The sequence below is a fragment of the Sinocyclocheilus rhinocerous genome, unplaced genomic scaffold (assembly GCF_001515625.1).
Source record: "Sinocyclocheilus rhinocerous isolate Xijiao unplaced genomic scaffold, SAMN03320098_v1.1 scaffold708, whole genome shotgun sequence".
NCBI lineage: Eukaryota > Metazoa > Chordata > Actinopteri > Cypriniformes > Cyprinidae > Sinocyclocheilus > Sinocyclocheilus rhinocerous.
Genome location: NW_015635523.1, coordinates 588,435 through 600,990, shown reverse-complemented (window position 1 = coordinate 600,990; position 12,556 = coordinate 588,435). Strand labels below are relative to the sequence as shown.

Below are 12,556 nucleotides of genomic sequence, written 5' to 3'. Positions count from 1 at the left end.
GTTTTTTTTTGTAGCTGTCGTTATATTAATTTATCATTTTGAGCAGGAGTCCAGGATTCATCGGGAAAACATTTTTAAAATGCACCTACTACAAAGAAGAGCAATAAGACGGCATTATAAAATAAAAAAGTGTGCTTTGATTTTGAATGGCGAAGACGTGCTCACCCACAGACATTCACAGATTCATTTTGAAGTATTAGCAAAACAACAAAGCTACTGCTTTTCACGGAACTTAAGCAATTACCCATTATACATTGTGATATAGCCTGGTTCGCTGGTCTGTTAGATCGGATTGCTTTCTCACTACAACCGAACCGCTCCAGAGTTCGTTTTCAATCGAGCCGAGACCACCTCGTTCAGGAGATCTCGGACCGATTGTTGTAGCGCAGATCCGAGCGCGATTGTTACAATTATGCCCAAACGAGTTCACATATGCCCAAACGAAACAAGCTAAGGGGGGAAACGCGCCAGGTTCCGAAACAACGGGCCAGGTGTGAAAGCACCCTTAGTTACAATTCAGACCAAACTGGCTGCTGACCTGTGTTTTTGCAGTACAACAGGTTTTGGGACCCTCCCCATAAGTGGAAAAGTGTGAAAGTTTCCCGCCTCTCACAGCTAATCAAAACGGAGAAGAGTATCATATCTTCCTTTCACCAACATGCCATAGAACAGCTGCTGTTCCGTCTTCACCTGTTCTCCTGGAAACAGTCCTGACCCCCCAAAACAACTTTCATTAGAAGCTCCAAATGGCTGATGTTTACCCATAAGCCATGCAAAAGTATAAAGAGGGGCAACACCAAATGCTGAGCATCATTTAAAAAGTAATAAACCACAAACCACAGATGAACTATCACAGATCCATTCCCTTTCATCTATCATTTAACGTGTGAGAGTTCTGTCACTGTAAATCATCCCAGCTCCGGCTTCATCATCTGAGTAATGTAACCGTACTGACATAACTCATCTCCTCGACCATAAATACCGCCTTCAAAAGCACCGTATATAAACAGGCTGTTAAAACACTCTCTGGGAATTCGGTCCCTCCCACGCATACCGGGCCAAGAGCCTGTTTATTCTCACCAGAACATCTCGCATTTGACTGAAGATCTGTGCCCTCCTAATGTACGACATGCTGCCTGCTGGTGGCAGATCAACACGCCTGGCATATGGGTTCCCTCCTTCTCTTTTCTATTTATCTTTCTACCTCCCTTTCTCGCTATATATATACCTCTCTCTGCCAAACCCCCAAAACCTGTGAACCAGACAAGCTCTATGGCTGGCAGCAGACCCCTCATCCCCGTCTCCCGCCCACCACCTGGCTGATGGATCCATGCCACGATGGAGAAAGATGATCTCCATGCAGAGAGCTGGCACTATGTGCCCAAATCTCATCACCACAATGCCCACAGAGCTTATTCCATCAAAATAAAGCTATTCTGAACTTTTATTGCATTAAAGGGATATTAAAGGAATAGATCAACCAAAAATGGAAATTCTGTCAACATTTACTCACCCTCATGTTGTTCCAACCGGTATGGATTTTTTTCTACTGTGGAACACCAAAGAAGCTATTCTGAAAATCACTGTAGTTTTGAACCCCATTGACTTGCATTAAATGGACAAAAACAGTTAAAACATTTGTCAAACTATATTCTTTTTTGTTCCACAGAAGTCAGGATTGAAACAACGCGTTGGGGTGTAAATGTGGGCTTTCATATGTTAATGTACCCGTTATGATTTCACAATCAATTTAGTCTTGTATAAATAGCCTCAATGAACTAATTAGGGAAATTTGCATTGTAAAAGGAAGTATATAATGAATATATATCATATTTTAGACTGACAACTGACTAAGCTATACTATCAATGTATATTTTTATCTATGTGATTTTTTCTTGTTTTTGGCCACCATTCCCTAGAGAGGAAATGTCGCACTGTCATCTCACAGGAGAGCCAAACATATCATAACTAATGATATAGGCCACCTGGATGATGGGGGCATGGATAAAGGACAGGACAGACAGTTGGCAAGGATGTGCGGTTTAGGAATCTAGACCTAGAATCAACTCCTGTGGGGTTCTAGAACTATTTGTGTACCAGAATTCTTTCCACTGCGCACATTCAGTCTACAGTTAATGATAATGACAGTCTCGTTTGAGGAACATAGACTGCAAACGTTTCTGCTCAATGTGAGAAGAACTCATCCAAAAACCTTTCATTTGTAGGGGTAAGCTTGGGAATTTCAGATGCTTGATTATGCGTTTAGCTTGTTTTCGGTTCACTGAGGTAAAAACATATTTTTTAGATACTGCTGTAAAAGGAGTTACCAAGACATACAAATTTCCAAGCATTAAATTGAGAGTCTCTATCGTATTCTGGATGAAAACCACCATCTCTAATGCAACTTTGGAAAACTAATTTTCTCAGCAACAATAAAAAATGTTTTATTCAACAGACCATCTGTTCTGTAACCCTCATGGATCACGAACTTACAATGAACTTGGAGTTTTGAAACAGCACAGTGTCTTTTAGGCGTGGGATATCACTAATAAATTAATCTGAAATGTAGGTTAATGGTTTTGGTAACAGCATCCAACAGTCAGTCTTATAATTGAATGGAGTTATTGTTCAAATCCAATCTGAAAACTCAAAAATATTTGATATGGAAATATGAGAGAAATATAACTTTCACTGCTGATTAGAAAGAAGAAATAAAAATCAAACTGAAAAGAAATCCAATCTGAAAACGCTCCTCGAGAATGAGAATAAATATCATCATGCAGCAAATAACTGTTATTTCCAGCTTTGGAGAGCTGCACCAACTTCAATTAATCCTGAAGACATCAAAAGTAATACAGTTTCTTTGCTTTCCCTTTTAAATAAAGATACTGCAGCTCAACAAGGAGGTTCAGATCCTAATTAGATAGCAGTGTGAGTGAATTGTAAATGCTTTGGGTTTTGAAGCGTTTTGCAATAAGAATGCATGGAAGAGGAATTTAATAGACAGGATTTATGAGTAGCTGGAGACTGAATCTGCGTTCTGGCTTTGAATTATGTGAGAATGGTGCTATTTTTTCCAAGCGGTGCCAGAACATGGGGACCATTACGTCTCGCTGATATCTTGGAGCAGATGGTGAAATACTCAAGCAGGTGAGGGATCTGTCCTTTGACAAAACCACTTAAGGTTTGCAGGCCACCTAGAAACAATTCTGTATCAGAAAGCTCTGAGGTCGCATAACAAAAACATAATGTTGCGGAAGCATAATGAAATTGGCAATAATCTAATGACCGAAATCAAATAGTGTCATCAGCATTTAATTAGCGCGTATTGGATATGGGAAGCCCTGCTGTTAAAACCTGGAGCCATTCCATGAGAAACACTGAGATGCTAGTGGATTTTTTTAAGCTAACATCTGTCACCTGGAAGCCGCCAGCATTATGCTCCTCTCTTGGCTATTTCTGGGGTTGAATTTATCTCGAATACCAGCTATCATCCATCTACATTAATACCACAAATCAGATTACCTCCTCTAAAACTAACAATGACCTCAGTGCTTCACTCCACCAGGGACGATGGTTATGGGCCGCCGCAGCGAGTGGAAGACTAAACAAGATCGAGTGGAGATGGAGGAGAAGGGAAAAAGATGAGGAGAGCAGGACAAAATGGGAAAGCTTTATAGAAGCAGCGGAAAAAAGATGAGCACTGCAGAAATTTGCAGTCGGAGAGATTGAGGAAGAGAGCGCGAGGCAAGGATCAGAGTACAAATGAGCCGACTTACTTGCGACCTCCAAAGAGGCATTACGGCTGACGGCTTCACCCAAGTAATTCCTCGCTACGCACACGTACACTCCTTCGTCAGGCTTGCTGCGTCTTCCATGAACGATTCGGAGGAAGAAGAGGGAACCGCTAGGGAGGAGCATGCGGTGCGAGCGTGGATCCTCACGGTCCGTTTCAACTCTCTCGCCATCTTTGTACCACTCCACCATAGGGGTCGGCCGACCTTCGGCCTTACAGTTCAACGTGGCGGGCTCGCCCTTGGAAACAATGAGGTCTGAGGGGTGTTCGACAATCCGTGGCGCGGCATCTTCCAACCTCGGCCGAGATCCTGTAAGAGAGAGAGAATCGGTGGTCACTATTTGCATTACATGCAATTGAGAGAATTTGGTATAAAAACAACTACAATAACAGGGTGTCTTAAATGCGGTAACACTTTATTTTAAGGTGTCCTTGTTACATGTTACATGTACTTACTATTATAATAACAATAAATTATGCATAATTACATGCACGCAACCCTAAGCCAGACCCTAATCCTAACCCTAACCATATAGTAAGTACATGTAGTTAATTAATATTACTCCGTACTTAAATATATAATTACACTGTAACAAAGACACCTTAAAATAAAGTGCAACCCCAGATGCGATACAGTGCAACATGCAATACAAGTACAGTTGTGAATAGGGCTGGGTATCGAGTTCGATACTTTTTAGGCACCGACCGAATTGCCTCGATACCATAGAGTATTGAAAAAACGTCTCGTCGTTTGGTACCAAATTTCGATCCCTAAGGGCTTAATCTCATCAGCGTCAGTGTTGCCTCGATACCATCGAGTATCGAAAAACGTCTCGTTGTTCGGTACCAAATTTCGATACCTAAGGGGTTAATCTCATCAGCGTCAGTGAGCCAATAAAGGCCCGGGTATACTTCACTTTCCGCGTTCCGTTCCGTCTCACGCTCAGCCACGTCCGCAGAGCTTTCAAATTATACTCAACCGCGGATGAGTGCGGACGGACGAGCTCGACACAGGCGCAGTTTGACTTGCACTCTGTCTCAACTTTCACCTCGCGCATGCGCTGTTGTACGCGGACTGTCCGCGTGGTCTCAAAAAATTGCCTGCACGCGGACGGGGTGCACGGCTGTCCTTGAGCCCTCCTGATGACGAAAATGACGTAATGTGGATACTGTATAATACTTTGGCCTTAAGCCTGCAGCACTAGCTGGTGTGTTCGACTAGAAGAGGTGCGGCGCAGATCGATCAGTGTTTGACATCCGCAAGAGCGATTCGAAAGCGCACGGAGCAGTCTGCTCTCTTTAGCTCTCGTGGTACTGTAATACACTGATCGGTCTGCACAGTCGGTCCGCGTCAAGTCGAACACACCTACTAGTTTACACCGGTTACACTCAGAGATGTGGCGCACACGTGAGGCTGTAGTGCTAATGCGTCCCAGCCCCCTTAGATGTAAGGCTACATTTACACTGGTGCGTTTATGTTTTAAAATGAAAATGATCCTCGTCATACTGGCGTTTCCACTGCGTTTCAAGCCGGCTTTCCACTATCTCCGACAAACGACAAGCGACAGACCGGTCATTCAGTCATTCATTTCCAATGGAGAGTAGCCCTATCCGAGCTGCGTGGAGTTCCGATCATATGCAGATGTCCGTTCATACTACATGACCGAAAGCGCGTGTTATGTGTATAAACATCAACAAGCTGAAAAATAAAACCAAAGTTTTTCTTTTTAGATAATGTAATCTTGTTAAAATTGATTTCATAAAATTGGTATCGAAAGAAGTATCGTTCAGGAACCGGTATCGAAGTCAAGGTATCAGTATCGAAAATTTTTGAACGATACCCAGCCCTAGTTGTGAATCTTTTTGATTCATGATTCACAGCTTTCTAATTTGACAGTTTTTGCAAATTCAATATACAATTCGATTCAATTTTATTAACAGCAATTTCATTCAGCATTTTTTAAAATTTTATATTTGTATGATTCTTAATATACTTCCTCTCATCAAGTTCCACATAATTGTCAATTAGACATTAAACAAGTTTTGTGCTTGTGATGTTCCATGCAAAATTGTTGCTTTGAGTGCGGACATGACATGGTCGTCAGAAACTTCACACGTGGTGTACAAAATCTGTATAAATAAAGTTATTTGATGACTAATAATCTGCCAAAAAAAATTTATTATTCCAAGCAAAGAGCATAAATTCTCACTTTACACCAAAAAACTGCTCTTAGCCTAATTCCAGTTGGAGGTTAGCCAATAAGATGCACTATGTCTTGGATCCAGCACCTGCTTTACCAATGCTATCTTTACAAGTTGATTATTCATGTCACTGTTGACAAGGATGTAAAATACAATTTCCGCCAACACTCGACTAGGTAAAATTAAGAAGTTATACATATGTATTGCTCATATGCATGTCATAAACTGGCAGTATGAAAATTACATGCTCTAAATTCAACAGCTATCAAAGAAAACAGAAATTAATTTCAATCCTGCAGTAGCTGGAATGCTGGGATATGTATATATAATTTGTCTTCTGTTTTAAGGCGCATATGAATTCATGCTGACTGCCAAGGGTTTTTTGTTTCACACAGTTGTTTAGGGGGGGAGGAAGGAGAAACCGGTGGTATGGTAATTCAGGTAGGCTTTCAGAAAGCTTTGAAATTGCTTTTCTCTCTCCCAATTTGAATGACAGTGTGGTGGTAGGACAATTACGGATGAATAACAACACAAACTGATTCTCAACAAGACCGGGGAATTTCAGCCATCGGGAGATATCTGGGGATGAAAGTGAGTCATTGTGCATGGTGTTTTTTTTTGTGTTTTTTTTATAATTACCGATCCCGGTGGCAACAATTATACTGGGGTTTAAAATTTGTGACAGGAGAGAGACTGTGATTTCCAGCAGTCAGAGTGAGGGATGGTGAAAATATCTTTCAGTTGGAAATGAATCAGGTGTGATAGCTCTAACAAAAAGCTACAGACATCCCCCTGGGGAAACGTCCATCACAACCTGAAAATACACAAAAATTACACAGGATTACGAGAAAAACACAGTAATGCATTTCACGCACATGGAGATAAACTAGCAACATGGCATTAAAAAACAGTGCTTTTAAGGATTATTTCTTGCCATTCAGATCTGCAAAGCTTTACTTTGCTTTATTACTTCATATTCAGTCGAGTGGATAAACACCCCTGGGCCAAAGACTAATGCAACTTAAAACAAACCCATTTCCCAACCACTTTACCCCAGCTATGAATAACATGACACAATGACCTTACAGTTGTAGTACATTGGACTTCATCCACAACAGACGGCAATGACCAAACCGCAAGCTTTGTGTTCACCTCCGAATCCCCAGAACTGTTGCCCTTCCAGTCTTTCAAAACAAAAAGCCCTGTGGCCCCGCTGGGTTAAGGGAGCGGAGACCGCCAAGGTTTGGCTAATAGCTTTTAGCGGACACTTATGGACTGCCGAACAGACTGTGGTTGGCAGGGGATGGAGGAGAAACAGTGGGGTAAGAATCCAAGAACAGGCTTATAAATAAAACAGACCAAACACTCCCGACCTACCACAGAGGAGATGTAAGGCAGGGAAAGAGATGGAAAGTAAAGACTGAGCTAAACGCCTACAAAAGTAGAAGCAATCTCACCTAAATGTGACCTCGAGAAGACCAGGGGGACTTGGGACAGTCTAAGAGAGCGACCAACTGTGCATATAGAAGTGGAAAACAACATCTGGAAAGCTGATTAATCGTTCGCCCTGAGCTTTCTGAGTCTTCTAGACCAACGAGTCGCCCATTATGAGGTGCTAGAACGGCTACTTGATGGTCCATGATGGGCGTTTGGGGGATTTTGACGACTCTAAGGAACTCTGTGGTCTCACACCCTGTCAGAGAAAATCAACCCTCTGGGAAACAGTGCACTTTAAGGGCCTTCTTAGGCAGATAACACATCTCCAAGAGCATCTTTTATATAACAACGCTTGGAAACGAACATTAAAATGTCTCTGGTACTGACAAGGTAGGAAAGAAGTGATCAAATAAGGAAGTGAATAAGGCAGAACTAAGGTGATATAATTTTAATAACCTCATCACAAAAGGCTGCTTGGCTCCACTGAATTGTGGGAAGTGCTTTGATTTCTGGTCGCCAAGTAAAATAAAACTGAGACAATCTTGCCTACATTCATTATTAATGTGCTCGCCAAGGCAAGTCGCTCTGAATGAATGACATGAATGATACTTCAAACCATGCGGCTTCTTAAGGATTACATTTCTAAGTGATCAGACTTATGATTTTCACATAGCAGATCATAAAGTTCCAGGAGGAACTTGAGTCGTATGTTGGGAATCTCATATAGACCTTTAACTTTTAACCTTGGCCAGTAAGTAACCACCTAGCAACCAAACAGAATGCCCTAGCAACCACAGCAAATTGTCAACAATGACTCAGAAACATGTTTTTTGTTATTATGCCTTTTAGATTCCAATTTAGTTTTAGATCTTTTAGACCTGGCTAGTTCCAAAATTTGAATAGAATTTTAATTGAAGTAGAATAAAAAAAGATACTCAAATTTGAGTAAAGTACAATTAAAATTCACAAAAAAGAATATAACTATTATTTTAACTAGAAAATAAATATATCTTACTAGATAGATAGATAGATAGATAGATAGATAGAGCATTCTTCAATTTTGAATTTTTCAAAATACTTCGAGCACAAAAATCTAGGCTAATTCTATGCTACAACAGTAGCACAACTTCAGTCCAGCTGTTAAGGATTACATCCAATAAATGCTGCTGAATTTAGAGCATGTCCTATCTGGAAGAACCCATACAAGTGGCAATCTCACTGTGTGACATGCTAGTAATGGTTCCAGCAGTTAGATTGATTCGGGGATAAAGGGAGGTGCTGCAACTACAACTCATCTGCTCTTAAAGGTATCAAGCCCTTGTACTGTAATAGGGGTTTGACCTTGTTATGTGAAGGAAGAGGGGGGAGGTGAGCCGGCTCTGGGAGGAAATACATGCATCTGGCTATCCTTCTGATCAATCCCAAGGGGCTTTTAGCACTAAGAATATTTATCTCCAGTGTTGGGGGAGGAAATAAGATCTCTAAACACGGCCCAGCTAAACAAAGACAGATGATGCAAGCCATATTGCAGTAACAAGACATGCTCTGGAAAATTTTCACAAACAGCAAGTGCAGCGACATATGCAAATATTCAGAATTTTCCAAGAAGAAGGTGTCAATGCCAAAGGATCTCCATGACAACCATACAAGGAAAGGTCAGATGTCGATCTAATAATTGTCTCCATCTCTTGAAGTATGTGTGAAAACCTGGAGGTCACAAGAAGAAAGATGAATTAAGTAGTTCTAAAGAAGCGCAAATTAAAATGCAGGAGGAATTATCAGCGCGGGACAAAATTAGTATCAAATCTTGAACAAAAGCATTTTTTTACTTAGATGAATAAGACAAGATCCAGAAGAACTTTGACATATAAAGCAATTTTGCAGCATGTCAAGCTTCAGTATTACATAAAAGCACAAAGCTTTGATGCTCAAAGCACAAAGTTTAACACCAAAGACAAAAATGGCCAACTTTCTTTCTCCCAATCCTCATCTGCAATTCTTTTGAGTGGCTTCCCGCCCCCCTTAAATAGTTAATTATTTTACAACCTCACCCCCTCCTTTTTTCACTGGAATCTGGGAATTGATTTGCAAATGTGCATTCATTACCCTAAGTTAAATTAAGAAGTGGGGGGCGTTCCTTCCGACACTCTTTCTTAACCGATCTGTTTTTTTGCATTTACAAACAACAAAGGGGCTCTTGAGAAAGAACACAAACCCGGGGTCATAAAGCTACGCTCTTTACTCCTGCGGCTCCTGATGGTGAGAGGACAAAGTGAAGCTGGTCACATGCAAAAAGGAAATTACACAGGAGGGCTGCTGTTTTCCTCTGGGACTAGAGTGTTTCTGCCTGGATCAACCCTGCGAGGTGGGAACCGGGATGGATTAAGTGCAGTGGCAAGTGCAGAAATTCCATGACAGCTTCTACAGAGCAACCTGACACCTTTAGGGTTTGTGGCAAGAGCTGCTTATGTGCTTCCTGCTTAAGAAACAGCAAAAGATGTTGTGTTTACTGCAGGGGATGAAGAGGATTTCTCATTCTAACAGGAAGAGACAGCATCGAGTCACGGAGCCTTAGCAAAACAAAGTCTACGTACCATTGTGGGTTCAGGGGCTGTGTGTCCATTACATGAGCTTTGATGTTGTTCAAAGGGATGAAATACTCTCTTTGTTAAAATAGTATTATTTAACATGAATGCAAAGGGTACTGGTTAGTAGATAGATAGACATTCCTACTTACTGCACAAAACACTTTGTGATATATAACCCAACCCAATCCCAAATCCTTAATCTTTAGAGTGGTGCAAATGGGACTTCCTGACACATCAGATTTTATCTTCACACAAAGGCTCATCTGGCCACTCCATTGCTTTGAGAACCTTCTCACTTCACAAAATAAACAGTACTTGAAATGAACCTTCTTGCTGGGCAGTGGCAACATCCAGCTGAAGGTATTGATCCCTCTGTGGATTCCCGAGAGAAGACTTGGCGGAAAAGAGGAGGGAGTAAATACGGTTCTTTCAGTGGTTCTCTTTAAGTACTGACCCTAAACCCCGCGATCTCAAACAACACTGAGCTCGGAGTTGCCTCAGGTGATCAAGCCATTGAGGCGTAAAAAAATTTTTTAGGCATTTTTAGTAGAGGCTGTGAGGAATCCTTTGCTTTTCTCTGGGAATAGCTGTCTTTTTGTGTTGCCATATACTCAGATATGTATCAGTACTCTGAGACACATTCGCCCGGGTTTATTCAGATTCTGCGAACCCTCTCCGAAGGCACTACAATAATATCACAGTCTGTTTTCCCTGACCTCCTGTAATTCAAACTCTCCTCACCAAAGAAAAACACATCTGGAATACATGTCAATGGCATATCGCATATCTCAAGGGGGCGTCGACGTGTCCCATAGAGGAAGAAGTAGGGAATAAAAGATAAATTGTGCATGGTGGCGACAGTGGAGCTCCATCCCAGCTGCTCGGTGTTGTCTGGACCTCTTCAGTGCCCCGTTAATGGAAGTGGCCGGTTGGGGCGACCAGCATACCGGGACTGGTTGAGATAGCATCAGCTTCCTGGTCCTCCTAGTGGTGCATCACGTTCCGCTGGATTAATCCCAACAGGCACTTTCCGCTTGACCCCAGCATTGCTAGGTGAGGCCCACACAGAACCACAAATTTAGCAGGAAGTGAAGTTCCAGGCTGAGGAATCTGACTGTACAGAAGATCTAGATGCTTTGCCAAACCTGATCTTTTTTCTGCTATTCACACCAGTCGCTTTTAAGCACAAGCGAAGTTCCCTCAGAAGACCACCTCGTCTCCTGATCCCTTAAGACTGCCATTTTTCAGCTTCAGGTCAAATTCCAGTGAAAAGGTAAAACAAAGTGTAAGCGGGCTTTGAAGTCACTTTCTTCTCATCAAAAATGATACAGCCGCTTTAAAATTCTTTCAATCTTCAATGGCCGGGGCCTTCAATCGAGAGCCGACCTGACTATTCATGAACTGGATCTTTGAAAGTCAAACAGAGAGAGATGAAAAGGACTAGGGCGTAGTTGGCACTGTATGGATGGGCTTCATGTTAAATACATGCTCGGGGAAAGCATGCATCGAAAGGGACGATGATTAGGCCTATATTCAACATTTGTCTGCTCCCAGAACAGCGGGAACTCTGCATATCTCCCCCTGAGGTCCAGAAGATAACATATCACATTCAGGATGTGTTCTTGTTGCTTTGATGGCTGATGATTGCAGGAGGAAATTACTTAAAAGAGGGGTAGGAAAACCCCTAGGCTTCCCTTAGCGCTGGACTTAACCTGTGAATGTTTCTGAAGATCTGCAACATATGGCACTGCGCTGGTGAAATACACAGCTGAATTGCTTTCAATTAGTGACTCATGCATTTAACAGGTTTAACATTTAAGTCGAGTGGTGCTCGTCGAGATGGTGGGTGTTTTGCATAAGAATGACTCACTGGGTCGGTCATAAACATGAGCAGTCCTGGCATGGCTGGATACAAGACTGACATGTAGGGAGGGAAGAATTTTCTTCTTGAGAAAGGCATATGAGATAAAAGACTAATTAATGGACTGCATAATAATGCTGTGCATTCATATGCTGACAAAGTGAATGCATAGCTTTAGCAGCCAAATTAATGACTACTTTCCATTTTTAGATTTAAAACAGAATATAATATTATGACAAATATCAGATGAGTTCAACTGAATGCTATAATACACTGCTAGGGAGTGCAATGGCAGTTTCAGACTTTCATGCTTTGGTAGTGTAAAATGTTTTAATTTATATATAAAATATATCAAATGTTTGAGATAAAAGAGAATTCCCTCAGGGAGCACTTTAGCCCTATTTTGGGTAACTGGGGCATTTCTGTCACTATTGGTGGCAGTTTTGTCCAAGCACTGGTTCATTTCTGACTCCAGTCTGAGAGCTAGAGACTGAAAATTCTAAATTTAAGAGTTAATTTGCATTCTTAGTCTCTATACTGCACAAATCGTTTACGAGAAAACTTCAACAGACAAGATATCTAAAAAAAAATGTAAAAGCTGTATATTAACTAAAACTATTTGTAATGTAAAATAAAAAAAGTTTAAATATTAACTCAAAACAGTAAAATTAT

General features: G+C 41.4%; 1 protein-coding gene across 4 annotated transcripts in view; it reads right to left on the bottom strand.

Moving 5' to 3' along the window:
• The window catches only part of robo3 (roundabout, axon guidance receptor, homolog 3 (Drosophila)), an 85,408-nt gene that overhangs the window by 67,452 nt on the left and 5,400 nt on the right, over window positions 1–12,556 (bottom strand). For all 4 annotated transcript variants that reach the window (XM_016561363.1, XM_016561364.1, XM_016561366.1 and 1 more), the window contains exon 2: window positions 3,780–4,106. In XM_016561363.1, coding sequence (XP_016416849.1) covers window positions 3,780–4,106 — 327 coding nt within the window. The remainder of the gene's footprint in view (window positions 1–3,779; window positions 4,107–12,556) is intronic.